The sequence below is a fragment of the Sturnus vulgaris genome, chromosome 2 (assembly GCF_052056855.1).
Source record: "Sturnus vulgaris isolate bStuVul1 chromosome 2, bStuVul1.hap1, whole genome shotgun sequence".
NCBI lineage: Eukaryota > Metazoa > Chordata > Aves > Passeriformes > Sturnidae > Sturnus > Sturnus vulgaris.
The window spans coordinates 95,761,984-95,780,870 of NC_142244.1; the positions used below are offsets into that span (position 1 = coordinate 95,761,984).

The 18,887-nt window shown below is 34.8% G+C and overlaps 1 protein-coding gene across 4 annotated transcripts in view; it reads right to left on the reverse strand.

Annotated features, from left to right (window-relative positions):
- MYO16 (myosin XVI) overlaps positions 1–18,887 on the reverse strand; it is a 368,415-nt gene that overhangs the window by 87,089 nt on the left and 262,439 nt on the right. For all 4 annotated transcript variants that reach the window (XM_088160175.1, XM_088160176.1, XM_014883245.2 and 1 more), the window contains exons 22-25: positions 15,954–16,106; positions 15,173–15,373; positions 6,717–6,792; positions 3,929–4,104 (exon numbers count right to left, since the gene is read on the reverse strand). In XM_088160175.1, the coding sequence (XP_088016301.1) occupies positions 3,929–4,104; positions 6,717–6,792; positions 15,173–15,373; positions 15,954–16,106 (606 nt within the window). The remainder of the gene's footprint in view (positions 1–3,928; positions 4,105–6,716; positions 6,793–15,172; positions 15,374–15,953; positions 16,107–18,887) is intronic.

Here is an 18,887-nt window from a genome sequence, read left to right on the forward strand (position 1 = left end):
GATGTTTAAGTCAGTAAATTTAAGAGTACAGATAATTTTTAAAAATCTCGACAGCAAAATAGTATAAATATTTTTTAAAACTCTTCTTATTTCTTTTTCACATGTGAACACTTACTTAAACTTAAGTTACACTTTTATTTTTTAACACATTTTCACCAATTGAACATAAATATTAATAGCTCCCTATCTCATTAGAACCAATGTTACCCCATACATCAGAATTGGGAGGGGAGAATGAATTTATTTTTTGCTGCTCTATTTCCTATCTTTGAGACTAAAATGGCAATAATCATACTAAATATAGTGGTCCCAGAATTAGGGTCTTTTGTTAAACTTTCTATAAAAAGGCTTGCAAAATTACTGCATTCCAGGATCTGGCAAAGCTGTGAAATCAATGACAGCCTTTTCATCTTTGACTGTCCATTGACTTTCTTCAGTCTACTTACCCCATAAAAATCCCTCTGTATTGAGTCAGCATGTACTGGCCTACTCCTTTTTTCCAGCTGTATCAAAAAAGTGTACATCTTCTCAGCTTGGCCCACTCAAGCCAAATGCTATTTAAAATACTGTAGTGCAAGTAATTTTCTACTCACCCTGCTAAACTTTGGAGCTCTTTTTTATTTCACTTACAAGGCTGCACTAAGATTTTAAAGGTAAATTCACCCTCAACTTCGAAACTAAAAAGTAAGAGAGATCTGCTTGTTCTAGTTTTCCTCATAAAATAAATCACTAGCATGCCAATGACACTTTTCAGTTAAACTGTACAAAATAACTGAGGAATATAACCAAAATAGAATTTTCTCCACCTTATGGATAATGCTGTCACCCCTTCCTCTCAAAATTTAAATCAATAGCTCAAGATTGTTTCCTGAATTAGTGGGAGATCCAGGACCAAGCACTTTAGATGCTAAAATTCCTGCCTGCTCTCCCATGTTGCATATTACTTCCCATGGGAAAGAAATATTTATTTCAGAATGAGAAAGAGAAAATTAATGAAAAATGAAAAAAGACAAGACAAAAATTAATTTAATTCAAACTCTCCAAACTTGGACATCTTTAATCTTCAGCTATGGGCTTAGGAAAAAGGCTATATCACCCAAGCTGTACCTCTCTATTACCCTCTAATATACAGCTTTACATTGGAATATCTTGTACCTCTAATCTACAGGAAAAAAAACCCCACATATTTGTATTTTTGTGAGCACTGATAAGAAGCTAAAATCTCCTCCTAAAAAATCTCTCAAGACTTCTGCTGTATAAATTCTGAAACAATCCAATCCTTCCAAAGTAACAGAGGGGAAGACAACAGAGCCAAAATATGCACCAGGATAAGACTGGAGAAAAAACAAGAGAACAAGAGTTGATGTGAGCAAGAGTTGTGAGAGTGCCAGTGAAGATATATCTTATTTAAAAAGGGGACATGATCTTCATAAGTCACAGAGGCTTGAGCTGGCATCCCCAAATTCCTCTGACTCCTTATGTGCTCCAAACTTCTGGCCTGCTAACAGATCTGTTCATGTCTGTCTTAGAATGGATGCATTGCTGTCTTGGATTCTACCCTGCTAGCGTTAGTTCAAAGAGGTAGATTATCCTTACTTGTGCCAACATGCTCAACATCGAGAAAAGAGTCATTTATGGAAAGTTGAACAGATGCATACATGGAGACATTTATAATTATATAACCTAGCAATTAGCTAGGATTGCAGTGACAAGATGAAAGAGGAGGGGACTCACAACAAACTCCTATTTGATTTTAACTTTCTCTACTTCCCTTCCCTGGATTTGGTGGAGTCTAGATGACTGTCCATACACAGCACCACGTGTACCTTCCATTTTATGTTTCCCACTGCCTACAGTATGATGTATGTTGTGACTCAAATTTCAGATATTAAAGCAATGTCAGTCTCTGGTTGATAATTTTTGCCTTAATGTCCCTCCTTCTCCCAGTCTTCTTTTCTATTATTTTTTCTTCTCTTTGTTGCCTTTAACTTCTGGATAAACTCCAATAAAAATACAGTGGTTATGATTTTCCAACAGATAATAATTTTAATTTTAGGCTGACAAGAAAAATCCCCTTACATTGCATTTGCAATTACAGTAATAAATAACAAAATCAACATTTTTTCAGTCCATCACAGCAGACGTTCAGGGCTATATTGAAAAAGGAAAGGAATTATTTGGGACAGCACAGTTACAGATGTGGGCTTGATCCACAATTTAGAATTTAAGCACTTACCTACTTCCAGCTCCTGCATTTAGTGCCTATTAAAAAAAAAAAGTGTTGCTTTTTGCCAGTGGAACTGCTTAGATTCATAAAGTTCTGCTCCAGTCCTGCAGGGCAGCACAGTACCTTGCTCAAATTAGGCCAACATAGTATCAACAAAGTGTTCTGTCTCACCTGCACACCTCTTCTCAAAGCCTGTGTTTGAGAAGCCAAGCCATCCTTGTCTCTGCAGACAGATGAAGGATGAAGTTCTCCCCACCTTCCAACTAATGCCTAAAGGTTCACAGCATTCTCACTGCATCTGAATTTTCTGACTTCACATATCATGCTTCCCAGTGGAATTAAATGTCTTCTGTCTCTCAAGAGAGTAACTACAGGTTAAAAGCTACTTTAGACATGTCAAAACTAGCATAATTTCAGAGATCCCAACTGTGCAGTGTTTTGCCCTGGTTTGATTAAGCTTCTAACTCAGATATGCTTTTCATACTTCCTCCCATGTATGAGACTAGGATCTTTTTCACATCCTTAGGAAGCTTCCTCTAGGAAGCTGTTACTACAGTGGAAAGGCACCTAAAGGCACCTTGTAATGCCTCAGCTGTTTGCTAAATATAGCCTTAAGCCAACACTATTCACTTCAGCTTAAATTTTTCCACTGAGATTACTGACAAGAACAGTAGTCAGGAATTATGCTGCTATCAGCAGGGGGACTATAAGGAAAGTCCCATTGCTATTCTATGGATGTACAAAGCCTTCCACAATGACACATGAGAGCAGGCTCCTTAATCCCATGACAGAATCAATTTTATGCAGCTGTAAACCAAAAATAGAGTTGTAGGATTCAAGAAGCCTGGTGAGGCAGCTGATGTATTGTGAGAAGTGCGTGCTTCTTTCCTAGAGGGATACATTCCAAAGCTCTGTCATGAATTAACTCAGTAAATCACATTTTTTCTTTTCAAGAGAGATGTCCCATGTGACATGAACAATTAACTTTCTGATAATCTTCAAAGTTTCTCCCCTGCACCCCTCTTTTTTGTGTTTGTGGTTTGTTGGTGTTTGTTTGGGTTTTTCTTTTAACTTTTTGTCTGACTTACTTGCAGAAAAAGAGATAAGTTCAGAAATGAGGCATGTTTGATTTGATTTCAAATTGACTGGGAAAATTTACATGTAAGAGACCATTTAAAATAACAATTTTGGCCAAAATTTGCATTTTGTTCTTCATACAAAACCACACAAAACTGTATTTACCAAACCAGAAATCTTCTCATGTTGATATAAGGACATTAAGATTTTTATTTTTACATTTCCTATGTCTTAATTTACTCAACTATTCATCATAAAGTCTTTCAAGGAGACAAATTAAAGAAGTGTTCCTACACAGCCAAAAATTAGTAAGACTGCATCCACTGCTAATAAGCCTTGGAATCAGGCAATCATGGAATGATTCAGGCTTGAAGGATCTCATCATCATGTTTGACCTTCTGCTCAAAGAGTCCAAGAAAGAGATTCTTGAACCAGAATTATTAGTGTTCATAATTTAGAACCTTTTCTCACTTTTGCTGCCTTAGTGTTGCTACTAAGTACTAAATTATTTTAATAGTGTAATGACTACAGAGAATGAAGCAGAGAACAAGATGATTTCAGAAATGACAAAATAACAGAAAAATCTTCAAGGAGCCAAGAGATGAAAGAATCCTAAATTCTTACCTTGCTGAGTTCAATATACTTCTTTGCTTCTCCACTTGCACAGGTTGCAGATGTTTTTTTACTGAGCAAAGCTGCTTTACAGCCTTTGATTTTAAGGGAATGGTATGGAGGAACAAGTGAACCAGTTTGTGTCAGTTTGGACTGGAACAATTGATTGATGACCACATTTTCACTAGCTGGAAAAAAAAAATAAATGCATGAAGGTAAAATATTAGTTAGAAAATTATATATATTGTACATGTCAGTAAAAAGACACATAGTAGGAGAAAATTTAAAAAGTAAACCTAAAGCAAATGGACAAATCAAAAAATGAGCATTATCAAAGTAACCAAAGAAAATTCAGTATCTGAAAATAGTAACACTATTTTTAACATAGTTAGGTTCTGTGTCAAACAAATAGAAGGCATAAACCAAAACCTTTCACACTAACCTGTCTAAACTTAATTACTTATGGGCTCATCACCTCTGAATTTTGTTCCATTACGGATTCTCAATTTATCCATCTATTAAAGCAGTGTAAGAGATGAGTCCTGCACAGTTTCCTAACATGTAGTATTTAGAAACAATCAAGGCATTTGACAGAAATAAATTATAGACACTCATTGCACAAAAGGGTTATATATATACAAAATATGAGAAGGGATTTTAAAAAAAGGCAAGGCAAAGGACAGAATTGTAGAAAATTTGGTTTCTCCACATCAAGACCACACTTAAAAACATTCACAGAAAAAAAGACAATGCCATACATATATATTATTACTTCTACAAAATAAATATACTTCCAAGAGGTGCTTTTTTTAAAAAAAATCTGAATTTTATGACAGATAGTATACTTTATCCTAATTTCAGTCTTTATGAATTTGTGGGCATAGGGTTTTTAAGATGACCATGATAATTACATGCTGCTTGTACTGCCACAGCACCAATAAGTGTTAAGAAATTGTTGTGTGATACATCCTTAACCTTAATGCTGAATTCTTGTTAAATTTTTCTTTTTTAAAGAACTAGAAAATGGCATTGTGATCCCTCCATCATGTGAATAAACAAAAACCGAGAAAGATGAATGGGATAAGCATCATAAATAATAGCTTAGTATAGCAGGTAAAAATCTTCAGTTTGCTCTTAAATAACTGTTTACAGATTTCTTACTATATGATAAGTACAATAGATTTGTCCCCCTTTTTCTGTGGAGATTACTATTCCTTACTTAACAAGAACATTAAAATTATGAGGAAGATATGGAAGCAGATAATTGAAATTATTTCAGCACAATCAGTGAGCATCAACAAGCATATGTTTAAAATGCAGTAAGTAGGATTAGGACAGGCACAGAAATTACGTGTTTCAAATTAAAACAGATACATCCTAAGTCAATAGTCTCTTCTGATGATTTTCCAGCAGGTAAGTTCCACATTCCTACACATATATACAAATTAGTTTAATGTTATTATAGTTTAAAGTTTTGATTGAGGAAACAAAATTCCATGAAAATCAAAGAAAGCATTGCACTGAAGTTATACACCTACACAACTTATGAAACTAACTCTAAAGGAAATATGTCACTGACAATCAAGAGGTTTTAAGCCTAAGTCACTTTAAAAAGGAGGAACTTAGCCCTTAAATGACTTATATGTTTGTAAATATTCCGCTTGCAGGATTTTTCCATTTTTCCATTACTTATAATTGTTATTCTTATGACTCCTCAGTTGTATATATACTCATCCTCATCATAGTAAACTTTTTATATCCAATCCAATCCTCCATTGCTGCCTTTTAACAGTTGCATAGCCAATTACACAAAATAGCAATGAAAGTGCCAAAAAGGACTGTGTGAGAGAATGGAAGAATGCTCTCTCTCATAGAACATACTGGAAGTTGTCATACATTCTCTTTGGAGATTATCATGTATATTCCATGTATCTCTAAACTACAATCAATAGGCTTATATTCGAGATAATTTATTCATTTCTTTCTTCATTTACAATGTCCACTTCTTGTGTCTAACATGCATCAATTATTTTACTAGGGAGCTTGGCTAATTTTAAAATTGCTAAAATGCAATACATTTTAATAGCAGGCTTCTATTTCTAAGGAAAGAAATACAAGTATATAATATATTAAGTGAAAAACACTAGTGGATGGAGAACAGACAAATGACACCTAAGGGTGCACTGGCACTTCCCTGAGGAAAATGTTTTGTTTTTCCTCTCCAGAAAGGGGAAATGATAATGGCTTTCATTAATCCAATAATGAATCATTAATTATGATTCATTAATTAATTGGTTTCCTTATTTTTATTAGGCATAATTATACAATATGCACACTGAAAGGCACTTAATTTTGCATTTCAATGGACATTTATATCTATTCACTGAAAAACATAAGAACACCCACAAGTTACTGCTTTTAGAAGGGTACTCAAGCTGTGGAGCACATCCCAGTGCAGCCTCTATGATTTTGGGAGCCAAATTTCCTTCCTCTGTTTTCTGAGTTTTATTTTGGCTTTAGTTCATACTCATCATCTTCTGTAAGTCATTCTCACACATCATATTACACCTTGTTCTTTACATCACATCACATGATAAAGATGCTTTATGTTCATGAATCTAAAAGCTTTTAAATTCGAGAAAATTTCAAGCAATACTGTATGTAAGTACTTTATAAAGATGAGGGTGACTTTTTTTTACTGGAAATATATATAAATGTCTTTTAAAACTAAAATGAAAATTAAGATCAAGTCATAATATCTTGATTTCTAACAACAGAAATCACAAAAGCATTTACTTACTTTTCATTACAAATATGAGATTTTGTGAAAGGGAATCTTTATTTTTTTCTATCGCACCAGCAATTTCATATGTAACCTATAATAAAATATTGTGACATCATTAGTAATGACCAATGCATCTTTTAAACATCTTACAGCAGTAGAAAAGAAACTATGTTTTTTCCCCACTCAACAATTAAAGGCTGGCACCAGGAACTATCTTTTGCCATTTTCTAAGTGCCTACAATGCTGACCAGAATAACTGGTCATTTCCACAATGCAAGACTTTGAATCAAGTATGTACTGTGAAGCAGGAGACAGTGACCTAAACAACACTTTCCCTGTAGGATAAACAAGTTGCTCCCAGGTCACAGACCTTGTCAATTGGAAAACTGTCCCCACTAACCATGACAAAGCAATCTGAGTCCAAACTCACATTCAGGACATGTTCCAACCATTGATATATCCTTTGGAGGTAACTTCAGTCAATAGGTTATACACAAATCCCATTTACATTTCTAACAACTACACCCATAAGGATTTTGGGTCACCTCGGTTGCCTGATGTGTGATTTCAATAATAGACAGCTGGATTGCCCCTGCATCTGTCATCTGATTGCAGACAAATTCTAACACATGTGGTAGACACTCTAAAAATTGAGTAAAATCCAAGTTCTAGCCAGAGGTGCTGGGGGTACATCCAAAATGAAGAAATACAGCCAAATATCTCTTTTAATATTGAGCCTATCCCTGAAGACATTGTATAGAAAAGGAGCACTAAGACAAGAAAGCAGGTTTTTTTTTGTTTTTTTAAAACTCTGTATGGTGATGGAAGAAAAACAACTAGTTATTTTACAGACTTTAGATATAAGAAGCTCTGGCTTGCACAGTAGTAGAACCCAAAGGGAATTTTTAAGTTAAAAAGAAAGAAAATTACACATTTCAGTACTTGCATGATTAGGTAGATATTAATGGGTTTGGTTTTATTTACCTGGGGACCATGTTTCTATCTAAAGCCTTCTTTAATTTTTTGTATTTGATCTATACCCTAAACCCCTTAGGTGTTTGGGGAAATTTCATCCTTGCACATTTAATAAAGCCATAAATATATAATTAAGATTAGTAACACTAATCAGTGCATTAATTTTCCATTGGGTCATTTGACAATTATGCAATGCTATCTTGCTCACAAAAGAAATTATGTGACTTGGAAGTGTATAATCCGTTAGAGTGAGTAATTGTCAAATGATGTAATTACTATGGTGTCTGACATGAACAAGATATAACAAGAGAATTATGGTTCTTTTCCATGACAGATGCAATGTTATATATTTTCTAATTACATTTCCTAAGAACATACAACACAGTTAGCAAACTATTAGAATACTTTAAGTATACTATTAAATGCTTTTAGCGTACTCAACATAAATGTTGTGCTATGTTGGTCCATAAAAGGAAATTAACAGAACTTATATGACAAACCATAATGCCAGTTCCTAATTAAGTGTCTTGGGCTTTGACTAAATTAGAAGAAGAGAATTAGTATTGGTGGGAAGAGTAGGTAAGTATAACAGTGGGAGATACAATATTATGATTAACTGCCTAGATTGAAACTGGGAGAAGTTTCAGTATTGATGCTGGTACAATACATCACAAACTTCTAGAACTATATTCATAAGACATATTTCATATCACATAAAACAGATAAAAGTTAAGAGGATTCCCTTTTATGAAGAAATTTCTAACACTCTAAACAATTTTCCCATAGACTTGGTAAATTAATTCACTGCCTAAAGACATGAAAACTGACTCAATTAAATGATACTCTAGGGTTCCATAGTCATTGCCAGTCCCACAAAATAGAAAAAGAAATAAGTCCCCTTTCCACTGCCAATTCTGTTGATTTAATCTTGCCCTCATCAGAGATGGCAAACTACGTGCCCCCCACAGCACATATATTTCCCTAAGTTTTCTTCCACTTTGTTTGTAAAATAAACCTGGCCCAAACTCTGCACTGGATGGCACTCAAGCACAGTGGGTAGTTATTCTGGGGAGACAAAAGCCAAGCAAATACTGTATGCTTTAGACAGGAAATGTGCAATCACTTAGATAATGGGTCCAGTATTATAAAACATACTCTTTATTGTCACTTCTATTTATCTTGCTTTATATGATGACTGTTTGGGGTAGACAGTATGTAAACCTATATGTCTCTGCTAACCAAAAGAAACAAGACTTTTAAATAGTATCTGAATAGCTGAACTATTTTTATTATTAAAAAAAAAAAAAAGGTGTACCATTCCACACTACATTTTATTTCATTGTAAAAAATTAAAACAAAATGGAAAGTTGTAATGGGTATGGCCAAATATTCATCTAGTCCTGAATATTTAGGGAAAACTATTGAGGAGTATTTCCACTCTGCCAGTCACCAGTTCCTTTCTCAGCTTTCAGAGCTCTGCCCATCAAGGGACTCTTGTCTTGCAGGTTGTATTTCACCCTTGTGTTTCCTATCTCTTGACTTGCAGTTCCTCCTCAAATCTCTGTTTCCAGATCTCATTAACATTTCCAGCATCTTTTAAGACTCTGTATCAAGGAGCTTCACTAATTACTAAGTATGAGAAAAAAAACCCCACCCTAATTTTATTTTTGAACCTGTGTTCTGCTCATTTATGTTAGCACAGCTGGTTTTAATACCATAAGAACTACCAGGTAGAAGTAAGAGGTAAAACACCCAGGAAACAGGAGACTCACCAGATATGAACAGAGCTGACTTTGGGAATTGCATATTCCTCCTATCTTTTTACATACTCTTGCCTCTTTGCTTCATTAATTATCTTCATGCCAGAAAATCAGAAGACTGTATATATTTTCTTCTGAACTAAAGTATTCTTTCTCATAACATCTGACTTGCTTAAGCGATTTTCTCCAAGTTTTTTGGATATCCCAGTATAATTTACCAACAGGACCACCTTTACACAAAGTTTTCATCAATTCTTTTTTTTTTTTTTTTTTTTTTTTTGTAAATAATTTTTGTATCTTGAAAATGGCAGGTTTGGCAGGAACCCTAAAACAAGCTAGGAAAATGCCACCTGGAATATTAAGAACAATTTGGCTGCATTCCCAGTTAGAAATGAAAATTTTTCAATTTTAATAGCAAAATGTAACTGAGAAAACTCAGTTTTGCCTGTGTGGCAAATTTTAGTTAATAAGAAAATAATTAGTTCATGTAGAAAAAGAGAAATTTTTGAGAACATGTCCAAGGACAATTTAGTGAGAGACACTTGTAGCTGCTAATTTTCTGCCAGTACTTGAATGTGAGTGATATGCTTGCATGTATAATTTTTTAAGGATCACTGGGTTTATCAACCTCCCAAAACAAGTCTTGTTAAGCAATGAATGAGATAAACAATTTTATAGTCTGTAAAGTCTTATTCTAACATTGTGATAGAATAGCATTTTGAAAGAAGGAAGCATTTAGAAACAAAATAGATGGGTGGGGGAAAGTGTTTTATCATTTTCTCCAGTAAGTGAAAATCCTAAATCAAGACTAATTAAATAAAGAAAGAGTGAGAGAAAGGGAGAAAAAGCAAGACTGTCTTGCCTGTGTGAAATCCAGAATCTATGTCAAGCAGCCTTTATAGGCCTTGATACAGTTTAGATTAGATTTGATTTGATTGTTGTGTCTGGGGATTCAGCCTGGGGAAAAAATAGTGAAAATGGAAGCATCCTTATTGATTAATCCACCTCCTTTTGTCTTTTGATTTAGAGGTTCAGTTTCAGAGTCTGCCTGGGATTTCAAGGCATTTCAGAGAAGACTGCCTTGGTGAAGAGGAGCCGACAGCTGAGGTATTTTTGATATGCAGGTAGCTGAGAAAGACATTGATCTGCACTTAAAGGAGCATTATGTGCACTGGTTTATAGAGCAAAGGAGTTGATCTTCAGGTCTGGTCGGTTTATTACAGTACAGAAAGTCAAAACAGTGGAAAGGTAAACAGTGACAAGGGGCTTATCTAATTTGTAAATTCAAGTTTAATTTAAACAGTAGAAAGCTTAAATTATAATAACATATTATTCAGATCACATGAACAATGGGGCAAATAGCTCATTATCTCAAATACTGTTATGTTAAATACCACTATTAGATAAAGCTGTGTCTCTTGGCACTGTGCTAAGACAATATATTTCTGATTTACTTATTGATATGTTAATTCTTCCAGAAAATTTTAAAAAATAAAGGACTTTGAGTCCCTGAGAAAGTTCAGTGATGGAAATGTTATTCTTCAAAAATCATGGCTTTTGATATGTCCAACAGTTCAAAGATATAATTCATGTGAAGCCCTTCCTTAAGAGAGAGTCCACAATGTAAATATTAATGTTATCAATAAATGAAGCTAGAAATTCAGTATTACAGATTCTTAGGATAGTTTCAGCTGATGGTCAGATGCATCCATAAAACACTTTGCTACCTCCAGGCAAGCTTGCAAGGTGTAGCGTGTGCCTCTTCCCCCACAGAGTCTCTGGGAGAAGTATCTTAGGATACCCACAGTCATATCAGAAACAGGCATCAGAAACAAATCAATGCCCCAGATGAGCAGAAATTTTCTGGAAGAAATCAGACTGCAAGGATTCATAGAAATGTGTTAAACAACCTTCAGATAAAGCCTTTCACTAGGATTATTTTTTTCTTCAGTCATAAAACCCCTAAATCATTCTCTTCTACCTTCTGCCTGAACAAAACAGATAAGCCTTTTGTCTTACAGCATTCAGATATCAAGACATTAAACAGCTCATAGAAAAGACTCATAATGTGTCAAGGCATTGTAGGATTCTGTTCAGCTGTAAAATTAAAACTAGGAGATAAAGTAAAATACTTGATATGATAAAGCACTGATGCTCACAGTGGCCTTTCCTAAGCATGTGTTCATGTGTGTTCACAAGCAATATATCATATTGCCCATGCAGAAAAAGACAGATTTAATCTTGTTCCGGAATAATAGCAAAATTCAAAAGAAATGAGGTAAAATTAATTTTCTCTCTTCCACTGGATCATTCTGTCCCATTTGTGTAAAAAATTATTCATTCTCAGGTTCCACTAAAATATCTGGGCTCTGTGCTGATTCCTTCCATGCACAGAAGTTAACTTGTGCATATTGTCCCTCTTTCTTCCCTCCAAAACAGACGAAAAAAAAAATCCAAGGTCTCTCAGAATGGTATCATACATGCAGAATTCCTTGAAGTATTGATTCAGCCAGAAAAATTAAGTATGGATTCCAAATTATTTGGGCTTCTTTTCCCCATTACAAGCTAATTTGATCCTCCTGTGCATTCTTTGTCTCAATTCAACATTGTGCTTTCTTTCTTTTACTTCTGACCCACTCTCTCTTTTTTGCTCTTAGTACTGCTTTTTCTGGGATAGTTTAAGGCTCATTATGCTTGGATCAATAATTCAGTATATTTAGTCTTAGGAAAAGTTGCTGAGTGCGAAACTTAGGGGAATGGGCAAAACCTGCCAATTCATGGCACATTCAATTAAAAAGACCTGATAGTGGAAGACAATTTTTCTACCTGTATCCTGACACAAAATTTCACCAAATAAAAACATCCTTAGAAGTCTTTAAAACTGCACAGATGCATCTCTATCATCTGTAATTATCTCAGAATATAAAGCTACATATATCTCTTTTGTTCACAAAAAGTTGTCTGTCAATCTCAGTTAAATACACAAAAGTAGGTCTTTTCAGTGAGGAAGTATTTTTAATAACTACCTTTTCCAGTTTAACTGCATTTCTAACTTGCTAAAATAGCTACTGCAAGTGTCTGAGTAAAGAAATGAACCTAATTCATTTTTTTGGACTTTGACCTCCATCCATACATTATTGATGGAAAGAAGCCCAAATTACAAGGGCCATAAGTGGCTCATACCATGGCCAACACAGAATATTAACACTTTTTTTTTTTAATGACACAGACACTGGCTGTGAAGTACATTGCAGTTACAACTGTTACTTAGAGAAATCAGGATGTCTGACTTCATGTTCTAACACAGAGACTGCTACATTCAGTGTGACTTCCTCTTAAACTGTGAGCCTAGACACACCACCTGAACATAAATGATTAACACTAGAAATGAAAACTTTCATGTTTGATTACCTGTCACAATTTACTGGTAATTCTTTCTCTACCCTCTGTGTCTGATTCATCTTTCAGTCATACTCATATAAATACAGAAAAGCTTTACCAAGTTAAAGGAGTAAAAATCCGTGAAAAATTGTAATGACAATAAAATTAAGCCCCTTGTCTTAAATTTGGAGATCTCTGAAAGCAACAATCAAGGGTAAGATTACCTTATACTTCACTTACATTAGACCCATTTAATTGATATCAGACTATAAAAATGGGTCTCAAAACCTGCCGAACTATATTGATACTTTATATATTAAATTCTTATTTTTGAGTGCCAAAAAATCTTGACATATTTAAAAGCCTCATCCTTTAAAAATTTTCATAAAGCATATATCACCAATAACTTCTATAAAAAGCTACTAAATGTAGTAAGCGCAATCTAAAGAACAGCATCAGCAGTTTTAAAATCTGAGTTTTTCATATTCAGGTGCTCAACATATGAGGCATAATAGTCTCAGAATAAACTCAATTTGTGTCATTAATGCAGCCACATTATTATCAAAGTTTTGTATAAATACATATAATAAAATCCTGGAAATTTCAGTCTATGATAGCTAGGTAACAGTCCCACAGGATACCAAAAATGCAAGTGTCTGTAAGGATTTAGCTCAGTTACTATTAAAGCAAGGAGAATTAAGCAGTTGCAAGAGGACTTTTCTGTTTTGGCAGGGCTAAGCATTTTACTGTTGTAAGGATGCAAAGGAGAACCTGACTGGAATAGTTCCTCGGCCAATGTAAATCAAAGGATCTCCACTGACTTCAAAAGAATGTGTAGATTTACATTACTTGGAGAGCTGTCTATTTGTTCATGCTTTCAGATTAAATGTCATTACTATTATTAGGAAAAGGTCAAACCAAGTGTCTATGTTCTAAAACAAAAATCTAAACAACCATGCAAGGCTAAAACACATGTTAATGAAAAGTGTCCTCTTTACCACTCACAGTTTAACTTGCAGAGCTAGGCACCTGAAATACTGGTTTTAACAAATCTTCTGAATGCTTCTTCAGAGAATAAGACAAAAAATTGTTTCATTTTGAAGAAATTAGCTTATAATTCTGATTGTGATTTTAATGAAGATGCCTTGCTGCTGTTTCCATGTCAAGTTTTGGGGTGTGGAACCTTTTTTGAGATCTTCTAATAAATTTAAACAGAAAGGCATTAAAAATACTTATGTAGCAAGCATAAAAAAAGTTCATAAATTAAATTAGACATCTGAAGTTCATGGTCTGTTCTTTATTCAATCACTTGAAGTCCTAGTAAGTTTCACAAAATTTTGGTTGTACTGTTATCTAACCACTGTGTGTCCACATTCCTACTGACAAGTCCCAAAAGTGGAGGTATTCAAACCACTGAACTTTGGCAAGTAATTTGATTCTAAGTAGAAGGCCTTGTGATGAAAGAAGATCCTTAAGGGAGTTATTTAGAGTATTTGGGTTAGGAACTTAAGCACTACTCAAATAGTCCTTTCCATAATGACCACATTTCTATCACTGGGCAGGAACAAATTTGCTTGTGTCAAAACCCAACTCAGGACTTCCATCAGCTTCATTTCCAAATGGGGAGACACAAAATAGATCTGTCCCTACTTATACCACTGTCAGATTATTTAAAAAAAATACTATCCCTTTAAACACGTATCTAACTTGCTTGCTTGCCTTGTACGTGGTTGTGGGGACAATGTGAAAATGAAGTGTTGGAAAGGAAAGGGTAAGAAGCTTATTTAAAAGAACTGATTACATTATTCCTGTGAACACTGTGTGCAGGCAGGGGAGTAAGAAAATACTGATCTAATTTTACAGTCATGCTGAAAGACATTTGGCATATTCTGGGGTCTTTGCAGGGAAAAAAAGTATTATAACTACTAACAGAAAAAGTGGGGGGTTTTGTTTTTGATTTTTTTACCAGATTCATTCTGGTAACCCAGGTATCTACATATATAGCTACAGGGAACCTGTACTGTTCTGGAACCACATCTGTATGCAAAGTGTAGCTAACTAAAATGGCATTAAACATTTATGCTGAGAGATCTGAATCACCTCCTTCTACATTAAATGCTTACAGGGAAGAAAAAATTTAGAGCTAGAACTAGGTAGCCCATATCCTGAATGCTGTGATGTAAGCTACACATTTCATACGCTAGATATGGCACTGAGATTCTAACTTGTCCTCTGAAAATTTATCACTTGAAAACGTGAAATCATATTTGTAGCCACAGTTGGAGAAGCCATATAAAATTTTGTTTTGTTAACTTTTTTCATTTACTGCATGTAAATGATATTCAAACAACTTACCCTTCCAGCATAGTGCATAACAGTGAAGGTAGAGCCCAGATCCTTTGGGGCAAGGTTACCATTTCCATCTTTTGTGGAGGAATAGACTGTATTTGTATCTGATGTATCCAGGTAAGACTGAATCCGTTTAGAAAGACTCTGTTCCACTGACCAAACAGATTGGCTTTCTTCATCCAGCATTGACAAAAAACCTGATGGTTTCTGAAATGAAAAACAGATTTTTCTCATTTTATACATGAGAGCTAGAATTTCAGTTGTTCCATATAGATTAACACTGCTTGTAATTTAGTAAAAGAAACATATATCACACTAAAAAAACAGGAAAAATAAAAAAGATGAAAATATTTTGTTAAGTGTTCAAGGCTGGTCCTTCTATAAGAAATGTAGGGAACAGTATTTCAGTTGCCAAAAATGGCCACTATTGACGATCTGTTAGAAACTGATTGTGTTACTTGCTTCTTAAAAGTTCTCCAGAAATTAACTTCGGTCACTAAAGAACCTGTCAGGCCACGACAGAGCCTCATCAGTGCCATGGCAGCACAGTCACCATGCCACGATGCACGGATGCTACACAGGGCTCGGTGCAGGCAGGGAGATCCTGCTGCCTCTTCCTCAGCCTGTTCTGTCAGTAAGCTCTGGCAGCCACTGAGCTGTGGCCTCTTTGACCCATAACCTTGTCTGAAGATTCATAAATTGTAAAAAGCAAGCAAAAGCTTGTATTAGCCTACCATGCACAGACTGTGTATAAATATAGGTGGTGTAAAATGGATCTGGAAACTACCTGAAAGAAAAAATCCAAGACTGCAGTATGGTTACCAGGAGAATACATCGTTTCCATGGCAACTCCCTCTTGTACACATTCTGCTTGCTCTTGTAGGAAAAGCACTTCATTGATGTACTGGTGTATCTTCTCATTGGTCATGTTGACACACAGCTATTGTAAAATGAAGAAAAAATTAGTATTAGACGTTTACTGGATAATTCATCAATGTAGGTTTTACTGCATGTCTAATATCGAATTTGAAGAGTTGTCAATCCACAATATGGTATGTCTTGGTAGACCATAGATTTAGGAAGACCCTAGGGATTTAGATTTTAACAACTATAACTATTAAATTGGGAATACACAGTTAGCAAATATCGGCATTATCAAATACAGTGGAATTTACACTAATTCCATTGAATGAAGAAGGGTAACTCTACATATAATTTGGTATATTTAATATTCTTCTGCATTTTATATTCAGGAAGGTCATACAAACACAATGTGGTTTTAGGGAAAAAAAACCCTACATATTTGTTTAAGATCCTGAGTCTGCAGTTAGTTCAGTGCTAACAGAGACAAACTCTTTTTCCACATATAATGTCACTGAAATCTAAAGCAGGCTCTGAAGAGCTCATTGTGTTTTACCAAGCATATAAAACACCTAAAGACATTTTACTAGTTGCTGCTCTCCATTTTATACATATTCTAAGGGAATGTTGGAAGAAAATGGTGTTCCATAGAAAAGTTCAATGTTTGAAGGGATAAATAATGTAGAAGCTTCTAAACTATTTTCTTTGGTTGCCTTACAGGATGTAAAACTAAACAGAGTCACAGAAATCTGATTTTCAATTAAAAACAGCTGGGAATTATATCAGCTTATTTGTGTGCTTTTGTATTTTATTCAAAGCTCACCTGCTAAAATAAGTAAATATTTAAGAACCTTGTGGAATAAATGATTTAACTGTTTTTTTGATCTTCAAATGGAAATTTTAGTTGAAAATTTGAAAACCTTGTGCAATGCTACATTAACTATGACTAAGAAATTAAGAAAACAGAAATTCCTGAAAGGATGTAAGAACACTTATTACGAGGAATGATACAAGGAAAGTCTCCATGCATTTTCTTTTCAGTCTTAACTAGTCACACATTTGTTTTGGCCACCCATTAATTATATCTGCTGTGAATAAAGTGTGCAAAAGCAATTCTATCAGCAAGTCATATTAAAAGGTATGAAATATTTAGATCGATCCTAAAATTACATGGCTTAACATCCAGATGAGGGAAGAGAATCCAAGTAATGTGTAAGAGTTGCCTGAAATTTCCATTAACACCTCCTGTTAGTATAACCAACTTGTACTTGCTATACAATAAAATAGACTAGTGTGAAAAACAGCAAAAAGAAATGAGATCAAAGCTCATAAACCAAATGTCTTTACTAATGTATGACAGTGCAGATAAAAGACAGCCTTGAATAAAAACAATACTTCTTTAGTGGGATCTATAAACATTCATATTGTCATTTTATTAACAACAGAAGTGTACAGCTGACTTCCAGTATCTACTTATTTTATGGAAAAGACAGCTTTTTTAACTCTGTAGCAGGCAAAATGTGCTTTACTGATCACTTCTGGAATTCAATTACAGAATCTTTCCAGAAGCTTGTTAACATTGTTTTATAGGGCAGACAAGCTTACACTTTGCAGAATGTGGTAAAGCCTTAAAATGATGCATGCTGTATATACCTTTATTTGCAGATGACTTATTTAGAGAATCAGGTCATTCAACTTTTTAAAGGTGTATTTTACAACAAGAAAATCTGTCAAACTCCCTATAAACTCAAGCTTGCTTTTTATCATGAGCCAATCTCTTAAAATGCAATTTAAAAAAAAAAGGTATTTCAGAGTTTGACTGTTCAGCAAAATTATTGAACTACACAACTTGAGAGGAAGGAAAGATTGTCTTAGACACGTCTTACATAGATCTGATAAGCAGCACTGGTTTTAAGTAGCAAAATAAAAGGAACAGCACGTTGTTAAAGCATTCATACGTAGCATGCTTAGATGGTAAAAAAACCCCCAAATTTTTAAATTCTACCGACCAGTACATTTGTAGTGAAGCACACAGCACTGGGGTGCTTCTTAGCAACATAAACAACACTGTCACCCAGACTGGCAGACTTGTTACAGTGCCACAAGGTACTGCAGAGCAGAAAGCAGCTCGAGCACTTTATACAGTGCAACCTGCTCCAAAGCTGCTCTCTAGAGAGAACAGCCCAGCAGAACCAGGACACCAGCCAGGGACTGCTGGAAAGCAACACATTCTGATCGGATCTTTCTCCATTTCAGTGCTTTATACACCCTGCTGGGAAAAGGTAGTAAAATGAATGTTTTAAATTAAAATCTTGACACTGGTTGACATAATAGTTAAAGCAGCTGAAATGTAGAAATGGGATTAATATGAACTAAACTAGCTTTGCAAACTAGTATTACTAGTACTATGGGATAAAAAAGGGTTCTAGTGTGGAAAAGTAAAATGTCAATTAAATGTTGTTGTGCAGTATTTCACCAATCTATCACAAGCTGAACTGAGCTGGGAATCTCAATTTGAGATAAATTATTTTATTTCTGGCTACAAGATGTCTACTGTAAAAGAATTTTTTAAAAATTATTTTAATGTCAGTACATGATAAGCCAGCTTTAAAGTCAAGTAACACTGTTTTTCCAGTGCCTGACTGGAACACTAGACAGATAATAGTGCCCTGCATAAATGGAAAGAAATGCACTGGGAAGACCAAAGAGACTTAGAGGGAAGAGAGAGGAGTACACACTGATAAAGGCCATAAAGAGTGGAAGATCTTCAGGAGTGAGGGAGAAAGTAAAACACAGGATCACCAGGCCCCTGAGGGAAGGAATAGGCTTTTACAGCCCTGATCAGCTTTTCCTGGGGCCC